Raw genomic sequence first — 20788 nt, forward strand, 5'->3', positions numbered from 1 at the left:
CACACACACACACACACACACACACACACACACACACACACACACACACACACACACACACACACACACACACACACACAACCACCCACTCTTCTATAGTGAATGGTTTCAGGACACTGCTTGGTAGATGCAGATAGGCAGAGAAAACAGCTTCATATACAGACCTCCATTAACACAGGAGGGGCTGGAGCGCTGACCGTTTACTGGATCAGCCACAATACCAATCACACATCAGTCAGATCATTCTCAAAGTAGGACAGCATTTCCAAAAGTTGATAAAAGCCAATTTGTTTGATATTAAGGAGAACTTGAGGTTTTCACTCCTGTGACTGGGATGTTGTGTGCGTGGATGTCAGCGCTACCGTGTAAGTTCATACCAGCAGTTAACCCTTGTGTTCTAGAACGTCCTCCAGAAATCTGGAACCCCCCTCCACAGTAATCTAGAACACTGCAGTGAGGATTCCAATCTCTGGCTCACAGATGGCATGCTCCACTTGCCTGCTGTTACTGTGTACGTGCAGCAGTACAGGTGGACACCAGATGATGTCGAACATCGCTCACCTTACAGCTATAGAACTTCTGATTCTTTATCATAATCATATCGTCTTTTTTAGTTATCTATAAAATCCCTTCAAAACAATAACATTTAGGAAGGTGGTTGCTGTACGTTTCAGCTGTTTGATTCATCAGTCAACACTTTGGTTTCATCTGTGTCCTCATCTGATATACATTTCATTTGTTTTCATTTTTATAAATTAATGGTTGAATCCTTAATTGAAACAATAACAAAGCCGGGCACCCCGCCTCTCTTTTGGTAAAAAGCTGAGGAATGAAAAATGTAATATATACAGTACCAGTAAAAAGTTGACACACCTACTCATTCAAGGGTTTTTCTTCATTATTTACTATTTTCTACATTTTCTCCAATGTAGAATACCTCATGAGGCTGGTTGAGAGAATGCCAAGAGTGTGCAAAGCTGTCGTCAGGTCAAAGGGTGGCTACTTTGAAGAATCTTAAATATAAAATATATTTTGATTTGTTTAACACATTTTTGGTTACTACAAGATTCCATATGTGTCATTTCATAGTTTTGATGTCTTTGCTGTTATTCTACAATGTAGAAAATAGTAAAAAAATAAAGAGAAACCCTTGATTGAGTAGGTGTGTCCAAACTTTTGACTGGTACTGTCATTTGAAAATATCAATAATTTCAACCCAGTTTAACCTGATTGAGATTCACGGCTATAAATACTATCTTCTGTCCAGTTAATCATTTTACACACGTCTCTTTTGAAGTATTGTTCTGCAAAAACAAACAAACAAACAAACAAACAAACAAAGCCCTATAAACCAGAGACAGCCGTGTAGAGAGAGATACACTGGACCTGGTGTCCATGCTGTGGGCCCGGTGTCCATGCTGTGGGCCCGGTGTCCATGCTGTGGGCCCGGTGTCCATGGTCCTTGCTATTGTTGAACCATGTCTAATTACTGGACACAATGACTGGGGGTAATTAAATGCAGAAAACACATTTCAGTTGAATGCATTCAGTTGTACAACTGACTAGGTATCCCCCTTTCCCTAATCCGATAGTGGAGGGGGTAGAAGAGTGGGGGGGGTTAAGTGGGGCTTTGGCTAGGTGCTGATTTGGGTTGAGATAAGTGTGTCTTTGGCTAGGTGATGTGTGCTAATTGGGGCAGGCTAAGGGAGCAGCAAGCTACCATGCGGTGGTTAAATCCTGCAGTGTCATTTCTCATTAGCAGGATTATAATGAGTCGGTCAGGGCTACAGGAGAGCCTTGCACTAGGTAGTTAGTTAGCCTAGCGCTCCACTGAGAAATATGCCCAATCCCTGACAAGATACAGGCAGACTGCTAATTGTACCCACAGCGGGCTGAGTCGACATAGCTCTAAAATCAACATTTTTATCTATTTAACCCGTATTCCACCAGAGGCCATATGCATCAAGTGTCTCAGAGTATCTGATTCAGGATCTGATTCAGGATCACTTTTGCCTTTGTAGATCACAATAATCTTTCAGATCATAGAACACTTTCTGGTTTACAGAAACGTCCCAGGTCTGGTCAGGTCTCCCAGCCCCCCCTGGGTTGAGCTGGTGTGTTCAATCAGCTAGGTTATGACCCAGGATCAGTTCTTATCTTGTCCCTGTGAAGTTTTTAGGACTTTATTGAATAAATTAATACAATGTATTTAGATTATTTTAGTTTTTTGGGGGGTTGTTAAATCCCTGTACTTGTTTTATCTGAGAAATGCTGGTCTTTTTGCTCAACGTTTATAGCTCAGACGTCTGTCTCTGTGCGTGTGGGGGGGACGTGTAATGTCTGGCCTTATAATTAACATATTTATGGGAAGTGTTTTATAAACTCCATGTGACAGGAAATGAAGGTTCCTGGTGCATCAGACACCAGATCTGCATCCCAAATGGCACCCTATTCCCTAAATAGTGCACTACTTTAGACCAGGACCCTGGTTAGTAGTTCAGTACATAGGGATTAGGGTGCCATTTGGGAAGCTGAAAAGGCCTCACCATGCAGTCTCCCAGCCAAACCAACCCTTAGCAGGCAGCGAGCTGCCCTAATCCCCACAACCTGCTCCACGTTACCCCTCCTCATTTCATCATGAGACATGTCTGGAACAGGTAGGATTTAACACTCTTGTCCAGTTGGGTGTATTCTTTCCCTTGTCGTTAAGCCTCGCGCCATACCTCCTTTACTCCCTCCTCCCCTCCCTCCCTCTCTCTCTCCCTCGACCCCTCCCTCTCTCTCTCCCTCCACCCCTCCCTCTCTTTCCTTCCCCCTCCCTCTCTCTCTGACCCTCCCCCTCTCTCTCCCTTTCCCTCCCCCCTCTCTTCCTCACCCCTCTTTCTTTACCTCCCCCCTCCCTCTCTCCCTCCACCTTCTTTCCCTTGCCCTCCCTCTTTCCCTCCATCCCCCTCCCTCCCTCCTCTCTCCCTCCCCCCTCTCCCTCCTCTCCTCCCTCTCTCCCTCACCCCTCTCTGCGTCCCCCCTCCCTCTCTCCTTCCCCTCTCCCTCCCCCCTCTCTGCCTCCACCTTCTTTCCTTCACCCCTCTCTCTTTCCCTCCCCCTTTCCTCTCTTTCTTTTCCCTCTCTTTCCCTTCCCTATCTCTCTCCCTCCCCCCTCCCTCTCTTTCCCTCCCTCCCTCTCTACCTCCGGTCTGTAATGCTGTGTTGTAATTTATGTTGCAGTTTATTGACGGCCGTCTGGCCAAGCTGAACGCGGGAAGAGGCTTCACTGACCTGTTCGAGGAGGAGATCACTGAGGGAGGGTTCTGTGGAAGTGAGTGGCACTACACTACACTACGCTACACTACACCACTACACCACCCTACTACACTACACCACTACACTACTACACTACTACACTACACTACTACACCACTACACTACACCACTACACTACTACACCACTACACCACTACACTACACTACACCCCACTGCTACACTACACTACACTGCTACACCACCCTACACCACTACACTACACCACTACACTACTACACCACTACACTACTACACCACTACACTACACCACACTACACCACTACACTACACTACTACACCACTACACTACACCACTACACTACACCCCACTGCTACACTACACTACACTGCTACACCACTACACTACACTACACTATACCCCACTACACTACACCACTACACCACACCCCACTACACTACACTACACTACACTACACCACTACACAATACCACACCACACTACTACACCACACTACACTACACTACACCACGACACTACAGTACACCATTACCACTCTACACCACTACACCACACTACACTACTACACCACTACACTACACCCCACAACACTACACAACTACACTTCACTACTAAACCACTACACTACACTACTACACCACTTCACTACACTACACCCCACTACACTGCTACACTACACCACTACACTACACTACTACACCACTACACTACACTACACTACACTACACTACACTACACACCACTACACTGCACCACTACACTACACCACTACACTACACTACTACACTACACTACACCACTACACTACACTACACACAACTACACTACACTATACCCCACTACACTGCACCACTACACTACACTACACCACTACACTACACTACACCACTACACTACACCACACCCCACTACACCCCACTACACTACACTACACCACTACCACACTACACCACACTACACTACACCACTACACTGCACCACTACACTACAACACTACACTACACTGCACCACTACACCACTACACTACACTACTATACCACTACACTACACTACACTACACTACACTACACTACACTACACTACAACACCACTACACCACACTACACTACACCACTACACTACACAAATACACTACACCACTACACTACACCCCACTTCACTACTCTGCTACACTACACTAAACCACACACCACTACACTACACTACACCACACCCCACTACACTACACTACACCACTACATTGCACTACTACACCCCTACACCACACCACTACACTACTACACTACACCACTACACTACTCCACCACTACACTACCCTCTTCACTACACCACTACACTACTACACCACACTACACAACATCACCACACTACACTACACCACTGCACTACACTACACCACACTGCACCACTACACTACACCACCCTACACCACTACATTACACTACACTACACCACTACATTACACTACACTACACTACACCCCACTACACTACACAATACCACACTACACCACTACACCACACCATACTACACTACTACACTACACCACACCACACTACTACACTACACCACACCACACTACACCACTACACCACACTACACCACACCACACTACACCACTATACTACAGTACACCACTACCACACTACACCCCACTACACTACACTGCTACACTACACCACTACACTACACCACTACACTACACCACTACACTACACCACTACACTGCCCACCACTGCACCACTGCACCACTACACTACTACACCACTACACTACACTACTATACCACTACACCACTACACTACTACACCACTACACTACACCACTACACCACACCACTACACTACACAAATACACTACACCACTACATCACTACACTACACCCCACTTCACTACTCTGCTACACTACACTCCACACACCACACACCACTACACTCACCACTACACTACACCCCACTACACTACACTAAACCACTACATTGCACTACCACACCACTACACTACTACACTACAGCACTACACTACTCCACCACTACACTACCCCCTTCACTACACTACTACACTACACTACACAACACCACCACACTACACTACACCACTGCACTACACTACACCACTACACTACACCACACTGCACCACTACACTACACCACCCTATACCACTACATTACACTACACTACACCACTACACTACACTACACTACACCACTACACTACACAATACCACACCACACTACACCACTACACCACACTACACCACACCACACTACACTACTACAGTACACCACTACCACACTACACCACACCACACCACACTACACCACTACACCACTACACTACACCCCACTACACAACTACACTTAACTACTACACCACTACAACAATACACTACACTACACCACACTACACCACTACACTACACTACTACACTACACCACACTACACCACTACACTACACCACACTACTACACCACTACACTACTACACTACACCACTACACTACACCACCACACTACACTACACCACTACACTACTACACCACTACACTACACCACTACACCACTACACTACACCCCACTACACTACACTACACTGCACCACACCACTACACTACACCACTACACTACAACACTACACTACACTACTACACTACTACACCACTGCACTACACTACACCACTACACTACTACACCACTGCACTACACTACACCACTACACTACAACACCACTACACTACACTACTACACCACTATACTACACCACTGCACTACACCACTACACTACACTTCTACACTACACCACTACACTACTACACATTACACTACTACACCACTACACTACTACACCACTACACTACTACACTACTACACCACCACTACACCACTACACCACTACACTACACTACACTACACCCCAACACTACACTACACCACAACACTACACTACACTACACCCCAACACTACACTACACTACACCCCACTACACTACACTACACTACACCACTACATCACACTACACTACACCACTATATCACTACACTACACCACTACATCACTACACCACACTGCACTGCACTACACTACACCCCACTACACTACACTACTACACTACACCGCCACACTACACCGCTACGCTACACCACTACACCACTACCACTGGACAATAAACTAGACAAGGTACGATCACAAATATCCTACCAACGGGACATCAAAAGCTGTAATATTCTATGTTTCACGGAATCGTGGCTGAACGACGACATGGATATTCAGCTAGCGGGATATACGCTGCACCGGCAGGATAGAACAGCACACTCCGGTAAGACGAGGGGGGGGCGGTCTGTGCATATTTGTAAAAATCAGCTGGTGCACGAAATTTAAGGAAGTCTCTAGATTTTGCTCGCCTGAAGTAGAGTACATTGTGATAAATTGCAGGCCACACAACTTACCTAGAGAGATCTCAGCTATACTTTTCGTGGCTGTTTATTTACCACCACAAACAGATACGGGCACTAAGACCGCACTCAGTCAGCTGTATAAGGAAATAAGCAAACAGGAAACCGCTCACCCAGAGGCGGCGCTCCTAGTGGCCGGAGACTTTAATGCAGGGAAACTTAAATCAGTTCTACCAAATCTCTATCAACATGTTAAATGTGCAACCAGAGGGAAAAAAATTCTAGATCACCTGTACTCCACACACAGAGACGCGTACAAAGCTCTCCCTCGCCCTCCATTTGGTAAATCCGACCACAACTCTATCCTCCTGATTCCTGCTTACAAGCAAAAATTAAAGCAGGAAGCACCAGTGCCTCAGTCCATAAAAAAGTGGTCAGATGAAGCAGATGCTAAACTGCAGGACTGTTTTGCTATCACATTACATTTACATTTACATTTAAGTCATTTAGCAGACGCTCTTATCCAGAGCGACTTAGAAATTGGTGGATTCACCTTATGATATCACAGACTGGAACATGTTCCCGGGATTCTTCCGATGCCATGGATTACAGGCAACATTCGCACTGAGCTAAAGGGTAGAGCTGCCGCTTTCAAGTTGCGGGACTCTAACCCGGAAGCTTACAAGAAATCCCGCTATGCCCTGCGATGAACCATCAAACAGACAAAGCGTCAATACAGGGCTAAGATTGAATCATACTACACCGGCTCTGATGCTCGTCGGATGTGGCAGGGCTTGCAAACTAATACAGACTACAAAGGGAAGCACAGGCGCAAGCTGCCCAGTGACACGAACCTGCCAGACGAGCTAAATCACTTCTATGCTCGCTTCGAGGCAAGCAACACTGAGGCATGCATGAGAGCATCAGCTGTTCCGGACGACTGTGTGATCACGCTCTCCGTAGCCTACATGAGTAAGACCTTTAAACAGGTCAACATACACAAGGCTTCGGGGCCTGACGGATTACCAGGACGTGCGCTCCGGGCATGTGCTGACCAACTGGCAGGTGTCTTCACTGACATTTTCAACATGTCTCTGATTGAGTCTGTAATACCAACATGTTTCAAGCAGACCACCATAGTCCCTGTGCCCAAGAACACAAAGGCAACCTGCCTAAATGACTACAGACCCGTTGCACTCACGTCCGTAGCCATGGAGTGCTTTGAAAGGCTGGTAATGGCTCACATCAACACCATTATCCCAGAAACCCTAGACCCACTCCTATTTGCATACCGCCCAAACAGATCCACAGGTGATGCAATCTCTATTGCACTTTCCAACCTGCTCAGTCCCCTCCTGTACTCCCTGTTCAACCACGACTGCATGGCCAGGCACGACTTCAACACCATCATTAAGTTTGCAGACGACACAAAAGTGGTAGGCCTGATCAAAAGTGGTAGGCCTATAGGGAGGTCAGAGACCTGGCCGGGTGATGCCAGAATAACAACCTATCCCTCAACATAACCAAGATTAAGGAGATGATTGTTGACTACAGGAAAAGGAGCACCGAGCATGCCCCCATTCTTATCGATGGGGTTGTAGTGGAGCAGGTTGAGAGCTTCAAGTTCCTTGATGTCCACATCAACAACAAACTAGAATGGTCCAAACACACCAAGACAGTCGTGAAGAGGGCACGACAAAGCCTATTCCCTCTCAGGAAACTAAAAAGATTTGGCATGGGTCCTGAGATCCTCAAAAGGTTCTACAGCTGCAACATCGAGAGCATCCTGACCGGTTGCGTCACTGCCTGGTACGGCAATTGCTCGGCCTCCGACCGCAAGGCACTTCAGAGGGTAGTGCGTATGGCCCAGTACATCACTGGGGCAAAGCTGCCTGCCATCCAGGAACTCTACACCAGGCGGTGCCAGAGGAAGGCCCTAAAAATTGTCAAAGACCCCAGCCACCCCAGTCATAGACTGTTCTCTCTACTTCCGCATGGCAAGCGGTACCGGAGTGCCAAGTCTAGGACAAAAAGGCTTCTCAACAGTTTTTACCCCCAAGCCATAAGACTCCTGAACATGTAACCAAATGGTTACCCGGACTATTTGCATTGTGTGCGCCCCCCCCACCCCTCTTTTACGCTGCTGCTACTCTCTGTTTATCATATATGCATAGTCACTTTAACTATACATTAATGTACATACTACCTCAATTGGCTCGACCAACCAGTTCTCCCGCACAGTGGCTAACCGGGCTATCTGCATTGTGTCCCACCAACCGCCAACCCCTCTTTTTACGCTACTGCTACTCTCGGTTTATGATATATGCATAGTCACTTTAACCATACCTACATGTACATACTACCTCAATCAGCCTGACTAACCGGTGTCTGTATATAGCCTTGCTACTCTTATTTTCAAATGTCTTTTTACTGTTGTTTTATTTCTTTACTTACCTACACACACACACACACACACACACACACACACACACACACACACACACACACACACACACACACACACACACACACACACACACTCACATATACCTTTCTTTCGCACTATTGGTTAGAGCCTGTAAGTAAGCATTTCACTGTAAGGTCTACACCTGCTGTATTCGGCGCACGTGACAAATAAACTTTGATTTGATTTACACTGCACTCCTCTGGAAAGAGGCTTGACACCCCAGCTAGAAGATTCATCTCAGCCTGAAGATTCATCTCAGCTAGTAGATTCATCACAGCTAGATTCCATTTCATCTTACAAAGAATAATTTTACTCAAACATCATTTGGTCTTACTTTTACATTTTGTATTGAACCTTTATTTAACCAGGTCGTCCGATTTCGAGGTCAGGCGACCTCTTTCCCAAGAGAGACCAGGCGCCATACGTTTCATAGAGTCCCATAAAATTCAAGTTATCAGTGTGTCTCATCACAATCACTTTCACGTCTCCGTGTCTTTCATTATATGTGTCTTTGATGTCTTGCAGGTAATTCCAAGTCTTATCAACAGTGGGTGCACACCGTTAAGGTATGCAAAGATATTATGCAATTAAAATGAATTGAGTGTATTTTATATTTTAGTTTAGTCTATCTCTCTGTTTAGTAAACAAAGCAAACTGAAGATGCTAAGAATGTGTTTTCTGTGTGAGAGATTTGATACATAGAGAAAACACACTGTCCGTACACACGGTTTATGTTTGTATGGAAATTCCAGATGTCTGTTTGGCAGTGTGGTGGATGGAAATCGTGTGTGTCTGTGTGTTCGTGTGTGTGTGTGTTTGTCTGTGTGTTCGTGCGTGTGTGTTTGTTCATGTGTGTTTGTCTGTGTGTGTGCGCGCGCTGGTAAATGACAATTCTGTGTTGTGTGTGTTGCAGAGAGGCGGAGCGCTGATCAACACTGCTGTGACTAAGGTAAGTCCAGCTGTGAAGGCGGCCTATAGAAGGCTGGATCTATCACACAATCCCTGTCAGACCTCGTCTAATACGTCTGATATATTAAAATACTGGAGCTGCTCTTGATTTAGTTTGGAACTGCTGGAATAGTCCCAAAAGTGTAAATTCCAAGGCAAATCAAGCACACCTCAAATACTTTCATATGGGACAGATATAACATGTATTTGTCTCCATGTCTGGTCCTAACCCTAAGACGTGTATTAAGTCATACAGGTTCTCACTCTGCATATCTGAAAGGTAGAGTACTGGGATGCTGGTAGATTCTGAATATCTGAAAGGTAGAGTACTGGGATGCTGTTAGCTGGTAGATTCTGAATATCTGAAAGGTAGAGTACTGGGATGCTGGTAGATTCTGAATATCTGAAAGGTAGAGTACTGGGATTCTGAATATCTGAAAGGTAGAGTACTGGGATGCTGGTAGATTCTGAATATCTGAAAGGTAGAGTACTAGGATGCTGGTAGATTCTGAATATCTGAAAGGTAGAGTACTGGGATGCTGGTAGATTCTGAATATCTGAAAGGTAGAGTACTGGGATGCTGGTAGATTCTGAATATCTGAAAGGTAGAGTACTGGGATGCTGGTAGATTCTGAATATCTGAAAGGTAGAGTACTGGGATGCTGGTAGATTCTGAATATCTGAAAGGTAGAGTACTGGGATGCTGGTAGATTCTGAATATCTGAAAGGTAGAGTACTGGGATGCTGGTAGATTCTGAATATCTGAAAGGTAGAGTACTGGGATGCTGTTAGCTGGTAGATTCTGAATATCTGAAAGGTTGAGTACTGGGATGCTGTTACCTGGTAGATTCTGAATATCTGAAAGGTAGAGTACTGGGATGCTGGTAGCTGGTAGATTCTGAAAGGTAGAGTACTGGGATGCTGGTAGATTCTGAAAGGTAGAGTACTGGGATGCTGGTAGATTCTGAAAGGTAGAGTACTGGGATGCTGGTAGCTGGTAGATTCTGAAAGGTAGAGTACTGGGATGCTGGTAGATTCTGAAAGGTAGAGTACTGGGATGCTGGTAGCTGGTAGAGGTCATTGTTCTACTAGGACTGTTCTAGTATTGGTGGATGTACTGAACCAGTCAAACGTTTGGACACACCCACTCATTCCAGGGATTTTTCTTTATTTTTACTATTTTCTACATTGTAGAATAATAGTGAAGACATTAAAACTATGAAATAACACATGGAATCATGTAGTAACCAAAAAAGTGTTAAACAAATCAAAATATATTTGAGATTCTTCAAAGTAGCCACCCTTTGCCTTGATGACAGGTTTGCACGCTCTTGGCATTCTCTCAACCAGCTTCATGAGGTAGTCACCTGGAATGCATTTCAATTAACATCTGAGCCTTGTTAAAGTTAATTTGTGGAATTTCTTTCCTTCTTACAGAAGATAGCCCAATTTGGTAAAAGACGAAGTCCATATTATAGCAAGAACAGCTTTAATAAGCAAAGAGAAACAACAGTCCATCATTACTTTAAGACATGAAGGTCAGTCAATCCGGAAAATGTCAGGAACTTTGAAAGTTTCTCCAAGTGCAGTTGCAAAAACCATCAAGCACTATGATAAAACTGGCTCTCATGAGGACTGCCACAGGAAAGGAAGACCCAGAGTTACCTCTGCTGCAGAGGATAAGTTCATTAGTTACTAGCCTCAGAAATTACAGCCCAAATAAATGCTTCACAGAGTTCAAGTAACAGATACATCTCAATATCAACTGTTCAGAGGAGACTGCGTGAATCAGGCCTTCATGGTCAAATTGCTGCAAAGAAACCATTACTAAAGGACACCAATAATAAGAAGAGACTTGCTTGGGTCAAGAAACATAAGCAATGGACATTAGAGTGGTGGAAATCTGTCCTTTGGTCTGATGAGTCCAAATGTGAGATTTTTGGCTCCAACCGCTGTGTCTTTGTGAGACGCAGAGTAGGTGAACGGATGATCTCCGCATGTGTGGTTCCCACTGTGAAGCATGGAGGAGGAGGTGTGGGGGTGGTTTGCACTTAGTCCTGCTATCATTTGTTTTTCAACAGGACAATGACCTGTAAGGGCTATTTGACCAAGAAGAAGAGTGATGGAGTGCTGCATCAGATCAGCTGGCCTCCACAATCACCTGACCTCAAACCAAATTAGATAGTCTGGGATGCATTGGACCGCAGAGTGAAGGAAAAGCAGCCAACATGTGCTCAGCATATGTGTGAACTCCTTCAAGACTGTTGGAAAAGCATTCGAGGTGATGCTGGTTGAGAGAATGCCAAGAGTCTGCAAAGCTGTCAAGGCAAAGGGTGGCTACTTTGAAGAATCTCAAATATATTTTGATTTGTTTAACACTTTTTTGGTTACTACATGATTCCATTTGTGTTATTTCATAGTTTTGATGTCTTCATAATTATTTTACAATGTAGAATATAGTAAAAATAAAGAAAAACCCTGGAATGAGTAGGTGTGTCCAAACTTTTGATTGGTACTGTATATGTGTGTACGTGTGTGTGTGTGTGTGTGTGTGTGTGTGTGTGTGTGTGTGTGTGTGTGTGTGTGTGTGTGTGTGTGTGTGTGTGTGTGTGTGTGTGTGTGTGTGTGTGTGTGTGTGTGTGTGTGTGTGTGTGGTGCGCGCGCGCGCTGGTAAATGACAATTCTGTGTTGTGTGTGTTGCAGAGAGGCGGAGCACTGATCAACACTGCGGTGACTAAGGCAAGTCCAGCTGTGAAGACGGCCTATAGAAGGCTGGATCTACAGTGGGGGGAAAAAAGTATTTGATCCCCTGCTGATTTTGTATGGTTGCCCACTGACAAAGAAATGATCAGTCTATAATTTTAATGGTAGGTTTATTTGAACAGTGAGAGACAGAATACCAACAAAAATATAGAGAAAAACGCATGTCAAAAATGTTATACATTGATTTGCATTTTAATGAGGGAAATAAGTATTTGACCCCATCTCAATCAGAAGGATTTCTGGCTCCCAGGTGTCTTTTATACAGGTAACGAGTTGAGATTAGGAGCACACTCTTAAAGGGAGTGCTCCTAACCGCAGCTTGTTACATGTATAAAAGACACCTGCCCACAGAAGCAATCAATCAATCAGATTCCAAACTCTCCACCATGGCCAAGACCAAAGAGCTCTCCAAGGATGTCAGGGACAAGATTGTAGACCTACACAAGGCTGGAATGGGCTACAAGACCATCGCCAAGCAGCTTGGTGAGAAGGTGACAACATTTGGTGCGATTATTCACAAATGGAAGAAACACAAAAGAACTGTCAATATCCCTCGGCCTGGGGCTCCATGCAAGATCTCACCTCGTGGAGTTGCAATGATCATGAGAACGGTGAGGAATCAGCCCAGAACTACACGGGAGGATCTTGTCAATGATCTCAAGGCAGCTGGGACCATAGTCACCAAGAAAACAATTGGTAACACACTATGCCGTGAAGGACTGAAATCCTGCAGCGCCCGCAAGGTCCCCCTGCTCAAGAATACATATACATGCCCGTCTGAAGTTTGCCAATGAACATCTGAATGATTCAGAGGACAACTGGTGAAAGTGTTGTGGTCAGATGAGACCAAAATGGAGCTCTTTGGCATCAACTCAACTCGCCGTGTTTGGAGGAGGAGGAATGCTGCCTATGACCCCAAGAACACCATCTCCACCGTCAAACATGGAGGTGGAAACATTATGCTTTGGGGGTGTTTTTCTGCTAAGGGGACAGGACAACTTCACTGCATCATTTGACGGGGCCATGTACTGTCAAATCTTGGGTGAGAACCTCCTTCCCTCAGCCAGGGCATTGAAAATGGGTCGTGGATGGGTATTCCAGCATGACAGTGACCCAAAACACACAGCCAAGGCAACAAAGGAGTGGCTCAAGAAGAAGCACATTAAGGTGGGTAGACTTTCATGATGGGTAGGCTTTCATGATGGGTAGGCTTTCATGTCCAGCTGGGTAGGCTTTCTTCTCCAGCTGGGTAGGCTTTCATGTCCAGCTGGGTAGGCTTTCTTCTCCAGCTGGGTAGACTTTCATGATGGGTAGGCATTCATGTCCAGCTGGGTAGACATTCATGATGGGTAGACTTTCATGTCCAGCTGGGTAGACATTCATGATGGGTAGACTTTCATGTCCAGCTGGGTAGGCTTTCATGATGGGTAGACTTTCATGATGGGTAGGCTTTCATGATGGCTAGGCTTTCATGATGGATAGGCTTTCATGTCCAGCTGGGTAGGCTTTCATGATGTGTAGGCTTTCATGTCCAGCTGGGTAGGCTTTCATGATGTGTAGGCTTACATGTCCAGCTGGGTAGGCTTACATGTCCAGCTGGGTAGACATTCATGATGGGTAGGCTTTCATGTCCAGCTGGGTAGGCTTACATGTCCAGCTGGGTAGACATTCATGATGGGTAGGCTTTCGTGTCCAGCTGGGTAGGCTTTCGTGTCCAGCTGGGTAGACATTCATGATGGGTAGGCTTTCGTGTCCAGCTGGGTAGGTATTCGTGTCCAGCTGGGTAGGCTTTCGTGTCCAGCTAAGAAGACTTTCGTGTCCGGCTAAGAAGACTTTCGTGTCCGGCTGAGAAGACTTTTGTGTCCGGCTGAGAAGACTTTTGTGTCCGGCTGAGAAGACTTTTGTGTCCAGCTGAGAAGACTTTCGTGTCCGGCTGAGAAGACTTTCGTGTCCAGCTTCAGTCTTTGTCTTGTTCCCAAGGAGGGGATGCTACACCAGACCAGTGTTGAATATTAATGGTGCCTGTGTTTATTTCTAATACCTGTGTTTATTTCTAATGCCTGTGTTTATTTCTAATGCCTGTGTTTATTTCTAATGCCTGTGTTTATACCTGTGTTTATTTCTAATGCCTGTGTTTATTTCTAATGCCTGTGTTAATACCTGTGTTTATTTCTAATGCCTGTGTTTATTTCTAATGCCTGTGTTAATACCTGTGTTTATTTCTAATTCCTGTGTTTATTTCTAATGCCTGTGTTAATACCTGTGTTTATTTCTAATGCCTGTGTTTATACCTGTGTTTATTTCTAATGCCTGTGTTTATACCTGTGTTTATTTCTAATGCCTGTGTTTATTTCTAATGCCTGTGTTTATTTCTAATACCTGTGTTTATTTCTAATGCCTGTGTTTATTTCTAATGCCTGTGTTTATTTCTAATGCCTGTGTTTATACCTGTGTTTATTTCTAATGCCTGTGTTTATTTCTAATGCCTGTGTTAATACCTGTGTTTATTTCTAATTCCTGTGTTTATTTCTAATGCCTGTGTTAATACCTGTGTTTATTTCTAATGCCTGTGTTTATACCTGTGTTTATTTCTAATGCCTGTGTTTATACCTGTGTTTATTTCTAATGCCTGTGTTTATTTCTAATGCCTGTGTTTATTTCTAATACCTGTGTTTATTTCTAATACCTGTGTTTATTTCTAATGCCTGTGTTTATTTCTAATGCCTGTGTTTATTTCTAATGCCTGTGTTAATACCTGTGTTTATTTCTAATTCCTGTGTTTATTTCTAATGCCTGTGTTAATACCTGTGTTTATTTCTAATGCCTGTGTTTATACCTGTGTTTATTTCTAATGCCTGTGTTTATACCTGTGTTTATTTCTAATGCCTGTGTTTATACCTGTGTTTATTTCTAATGCCGGTGTTTATTTCTAATCCCTGTGTTTATTTCTAATGCCGGTGTGTTTATTTATAATGCCGGTGTGTTTATTTCTAATGCCGGTGTGTTTATTTATAATGCCGGTGTGTTTATTTATAATGCCGGTGTTTCTCCTTCAGGCCAAGAGTCATGCCAAGAGGGGCATTCGCAGGCTCAAACAAAGGGTGAGCTATGTGAATTCAAACCTCTCCAGGGCTTACATACACACATTTAAAATTCAAATCAAACTTTATTTGTCACATGCGCCAAATACATCAAGTGTAGACTTTACCGTGAAATGCTTACTTACAAGCCCTTAACCAACACTGCAGTTCAAGATGTGTGCATGTCACAAATGTGGACATGCACGCTCACTCGCGTGCATACACACTTTGACACACACACACACACACACACACACACACACACACACACACACACACACACACACACACACACACACACACACACACACACTCTGTTGGTTATGGAGTTTGTGCTCACTCAGAGATGAGTTTTGTTCAGGAGTGTACATGTTTACCCAGCGTCCCTCTGGCTATAGCCTGTCATGTCATCCAGCCACAGCCCTAACCCATATTTCATCAATGAGCCGCTGATTCCTTCAAAGCTAATGTTAGAAGATTAATGTCTCCATAAGCCTGATGGCTCTCTCTCGCTCTCTCTCTCCCCCTTCTCTCTTTCTTTCTCTCCCTCTTTCTCTCTCCTAGGAAGAGGAGGAGGGTAAGCCGATCTGTTCAGGGTCTCCCACCAGCACCAAGAGTCTTTCACCACGGAGAATGGAGAAGAAGAGACAGGTTGGTGACATACACACACACACACACTATTCCTATAGTTCTTTCAGAAAGTATTCATACCCCTTCACTTTTTCCACATTTTGTTGTTACAGCCTGAATTTAAAATTGATTAAATATATATTTTTTTGTCACAGGCCTACATACAATACCCCATAATGTCAAAATGGACACGTTTTTTTACATTTTTACTAATTCATCAAAAATGAAAAGATTAAATGTCTTGTGTCAATAAGTATTCAAATCCTTTGTTATGGCAAGCATAAAAAATGTTTAGGAGTAAACATTTACTTAATAAGTCACATAATAAGTTACATGGACTCTGTGTGCAAAAATAGTGTTTAACATGATTTTTTGAATGACTACCTCATCTCTGTACCTCACACATAAAATGATCTGTAAGGTCCCTCAGTTGAGCGGATTCAACCACAAAGACCAGGGAGGCTTTCCAATGCCTCGCAAAGACCAGGGAGGCTTTCCAATGCCTCGCAAAGACCAGGGAGACTTTCCAATGCCTCGCAAAGAAGGACACCTATTGGTAGATGGATGGTGTATCAATACACCCAGTCACTACAGAGATTTCACCGTGAGGCCAATGGTGACTTTAAAACAGTTAGAGTTTAATGGATGTGATGGGAGAAAACTGAGGATGGCTCAACAACATTGTAGTTACTCCACAATACTAACCTAAATTAGAGTGAAAAGAAGCAAGCCTGTACCGAATAAAATATTCCAAAACATGCATCCTGTTTGCCACAAGGCGTAAAAGTAATACTGCAAAAAATGTAGCAAAGCAATTAACTTCTTGTCCTGAGTACAAAGTGTTATGTTTGAGGAAAATCCAATACAACACATCACTGAGTACCACTCTTCATATTTTCAAGCATGGTGGTGGCTGCATCATGTTATGGGTATCGTTAAGGACTGAGGAGTTTTTCAGGATTAAAAATAAACTGAATGGAGCTAAGCACAGGCAGAACCCTAGAGGAAAACCTGGTTCAGTCTGCTTTCACCTTTCAGCAGGACAATAACCTAAAACACAAGGCCAAATCTACACTGGCGTTGCTTACCAAGAAATCAATGAATGTTCCAGAGTGGCCGAGTTATAGTTTTGACTTAAATCTACTTGGAAATGTATGGCAAGACCTGAAAATGGTTGTCTAGCAACGATCAACAACCAATTTGAGAGACCTTGAAGAATTTTGAAAAGAAAAGTGTGGAAATGTTGTCCAATCCAGGTGTGGAAAGCTCTTAGAGACTTACCCAGAAAGACTCACAGCTGTAGTCTCTGGCAAAGGTGCTTCTACAAAGTATTGACTCAGGGGCGTGAATACTTATGTAAAGGAGATATTTCTATATTTCACCTTCAATAAATTTGTCTAAGAACATGTTTTCACTTTGTCTTTATGGGGTATTGTATCGACATGGGGGAAAGAAAAAAATCAATTTAATGCATTTTTAATTCAGGCTGTAATCCAACAAAATGTGGAAAAGGTATGAATACTTTCTGAAGGCACTGTATGTCTCTTACCATCCCTCTTTCTCTGTCCTCTACCTCTTCCCATCCCTCTCTCTCTCTTTCCATCTCTTTCCTCATCTAGCTCCACCTCTCTCTTTCTCTGTCCTCTACCTCTTCCCATCCCTCTCTCTCCATCTCTTTCCATCTCCCTCCTCATCTAGCTCCACCTCTCTCTTTCTCTGTCCTCTACCTCTTCCCATCCCTCTCTCTCTCTTTCCATCTCTTTCCTCATCTAGCTCCACCTCTCTCTTTCTCTGTCCTCTACCTCTTCCCATCCCTCTCTCTCCATCTCTTTCCATCTCCCTCCTCATCTAGCTCCACCTCTCTCTTTCTCTGTCCTCTACCTCTTCCCATCCCTCTCTCTCTCTTTCCATCTCTTTCCTCATCTAGCTCCACCTCTCTCTTTCTCTGTCCTCTACCTCTTCCCATCCCTCTCTCTCCATCTCTTTCCATCTCCCTCCTCATCTAGCTCCACCTCTCTCTTTCTCTGTCCTCTACCTCTTACCATCCCTCTCTCTCCATCTCTTTCCATCTCCCTCCTCATCTAGCTCCACCTCTCTCTTTCTCTGTCCTCTTCCCATCCCTCTCTCTCTCTTTCCATCTCCCTCCTCATCTAGCTCCACCTCTCTCTTTCTCTGTCCTCTTCCCATCCCTCTCTCTCTCTTTCCATCTCCCTCCTCATCTAGCTCCACCTCTCTCTTTCTCTGTCCTCTACCTCTTACCATCCCTCTCTCTCCATCTCTTTCCATCTCCCTCCTCATCTAGCTCCACCTCTCTCTTTCTCTGTCCTCTACCTCTGCCCATCCCTCTCTCTCTCTCTCTCTCTCTCTCTCTCTCCATCTCCCTCCTCATCTAGCTCCACCTCTCTCTTTCTCTGTCCTCTACCTCTGCCCATCCCTCTCTCTCTTTCCATCTCCCTCCTCATCTAGCTCCACCTCCCTCTTTCTCTGTCCTCTACCTCTTCCCTTGGTCTCCTCTCTACATCCTTCTTCCCATTTGTAGTTTGTCAATGTGCCAGATTATCAGTAATGATTTTCTAGTGTGTAACATCAGCAGTAGTAGCAGTCTATACAACGCTTGTTAGTTTGCTCTGTATCTCTGTGTACAGTATGGACAGACATTCAACACAATAGCTCCTCTGCTAGTCAGCGCTTACTCAGGAGAATCTCCTTGTGGCATCATTAAAAAAACTGCCATGTTTTCTATTATGTGCAAGCTGGCACATCCAAGTCCATGCACCCCCCCACCTCTCTCTCTCTTTCTGTCTCTCTCAATTCAATTCAAGGGGCTGTCTCTCTCACTCTGTCTCTATCTCTGTCCCTCTCTCTCTGTCTGTATCTCTCTCTTTCTCTTTCTACAAAGCTCCTGCTAGATGTAGTTCGCATGGTGATTGCTTGGTTGTCGGCTCAATATGTGATAGTGGGTCCTTTACTTCCCATCTATACACACACACACACAAATGCACACACACACAAATACACGCATGCACACACACAGACAAACACACACAGCACATGTTTTACTGTCCTTGTGTGGACCTAAAATTGATTTCCATTCAAAATCCTAAACCTAACCTTAACCCCTAACCCTGATTCTGACCCTAACTATAATTGTAAAGCCTAAAATAGCCTTTGTCCTTGTGGGGACCTGGGAAATGTCCCCACGAGGGAGAATTTTTCTTTGTTTTACTATCCTTTTGAGGACTTTTGGGGATTTCCAGTACCAAAAGCGATAGTAATTCAAGACCACACACACACACACACACCCCTCCCTCCTTGCTCTGAGCTCTGCCACAGTAACGGGACCCTAGGGACTGCTGGTGCAGGCACACACAGGATGGCATGTCCCAGAGCACTGGTTTCTCTGTGGCGTGTGCGTGTGTGTGTGCGTGTGCGTGTGTGTGTGTGTTAGGCAGCTCTTCAGATCAATTGTTCAATCAAACTCATACCCCAGACCCAATCCTCATCCCCTGTAACCTTCAATGTAGACAGATGGAGCCCCATTGGCCATCTCTCTTTTCCTGCGACCTGCATCTAACCCAGATCCATACTCGAGCCTGCTGCCCTGTACCCAACCCATACAGTCATATACAATACCTTTACCTCAACACCAAACCCCATCTCTACCCTATCCCCTGTACCCAACCCATACATTCATATACAATACCTTTACCTCAACACCAAACCCCATCTGTACCCAACCCATACATTCATTCCTAACAATATACAATACCTTTACCTCAACACCAAACCCCATCTCTACCCTATCCCCTGTACCCGGGCCAATGGAGACAAATGGAGCCCCTTGGCCAGGACTACTGCTCCGCTCCTCTTCTCTTCTCCTCCTCCTTTTTTATTTTTTATTTTAAAAAAAATGATATACTTCTTTCCTCCCTAATTTCGTGGTTTCCAATTGGTAGTTACAGTCTTGTCTCATCGCTGCAACTCCCGTACGGACTCGGGAGAGGCGAAGGTCGAGAGCCATGCGTCCTCCGGAACAGAGCCTGGACTCGAACCAGGATCTCTAGCAGAACAGCTTAGCACTGCGATGCAGTGCCTTAGACCACTGTGCCACTCAGGAGGTCTTTCTCCTCTTCTCTCCTCTCCTCTCTCCCTCTCTGCATATTAAAGAGACAGAACAGACCATTCATCTGCTGTATAATTCATGCACACTTTGCACACACCTTGCT

The 20788-nt window shown here is 44.6% G+C and overlaps 1 protein-coding gene across 1 annotated transcript in view; it reads left to right on the top strand.

Annotated features, from left to right (window-relative positions):
* LOC106560563 (DENN domain-containing protein 1B) overlaps positions 1-20788 on the top strand; it is a 238530-nt gene that overhangs the window by 170222 nt on the left and 47520 nt on the right. The window contains exons 15-20 of the mRNA XM_082956608.1: positions 3226-3316; positions 9667-9707; positions 10055-10090; positions 12793-12828; positions 15909-15953; positions 16497-16583. Of these exons, the coding sequence (XP_082812734.1) occupies positions 3226-3316; positions 9667-9707; positions 10055-10090; positions 12793-12828; positions 15909-15953; positions 16497-16583 (336 nt within the window). The remainder of the gene's footprint in view (positions 1-3225; positions 3317-9666; positions 9708-10054; positions 10091-12792; positions 12829-15908; positions 15954-16496; positions 16584-20788) is intronic.

Source organism: Salmo salar, chromosome 10, assembly GCF_965601325.2.
Source record: "Salmo salar chromosome 10, fSalSal1, whole genome shotgun sequence".
Classification (NCBI taxonomy): domain Eukaryota; kingdom Metazoa; phylum Chordata; class Actinopteri; order Salmoniformes; family Salmonidae; genus Salmo; species Salmo salar.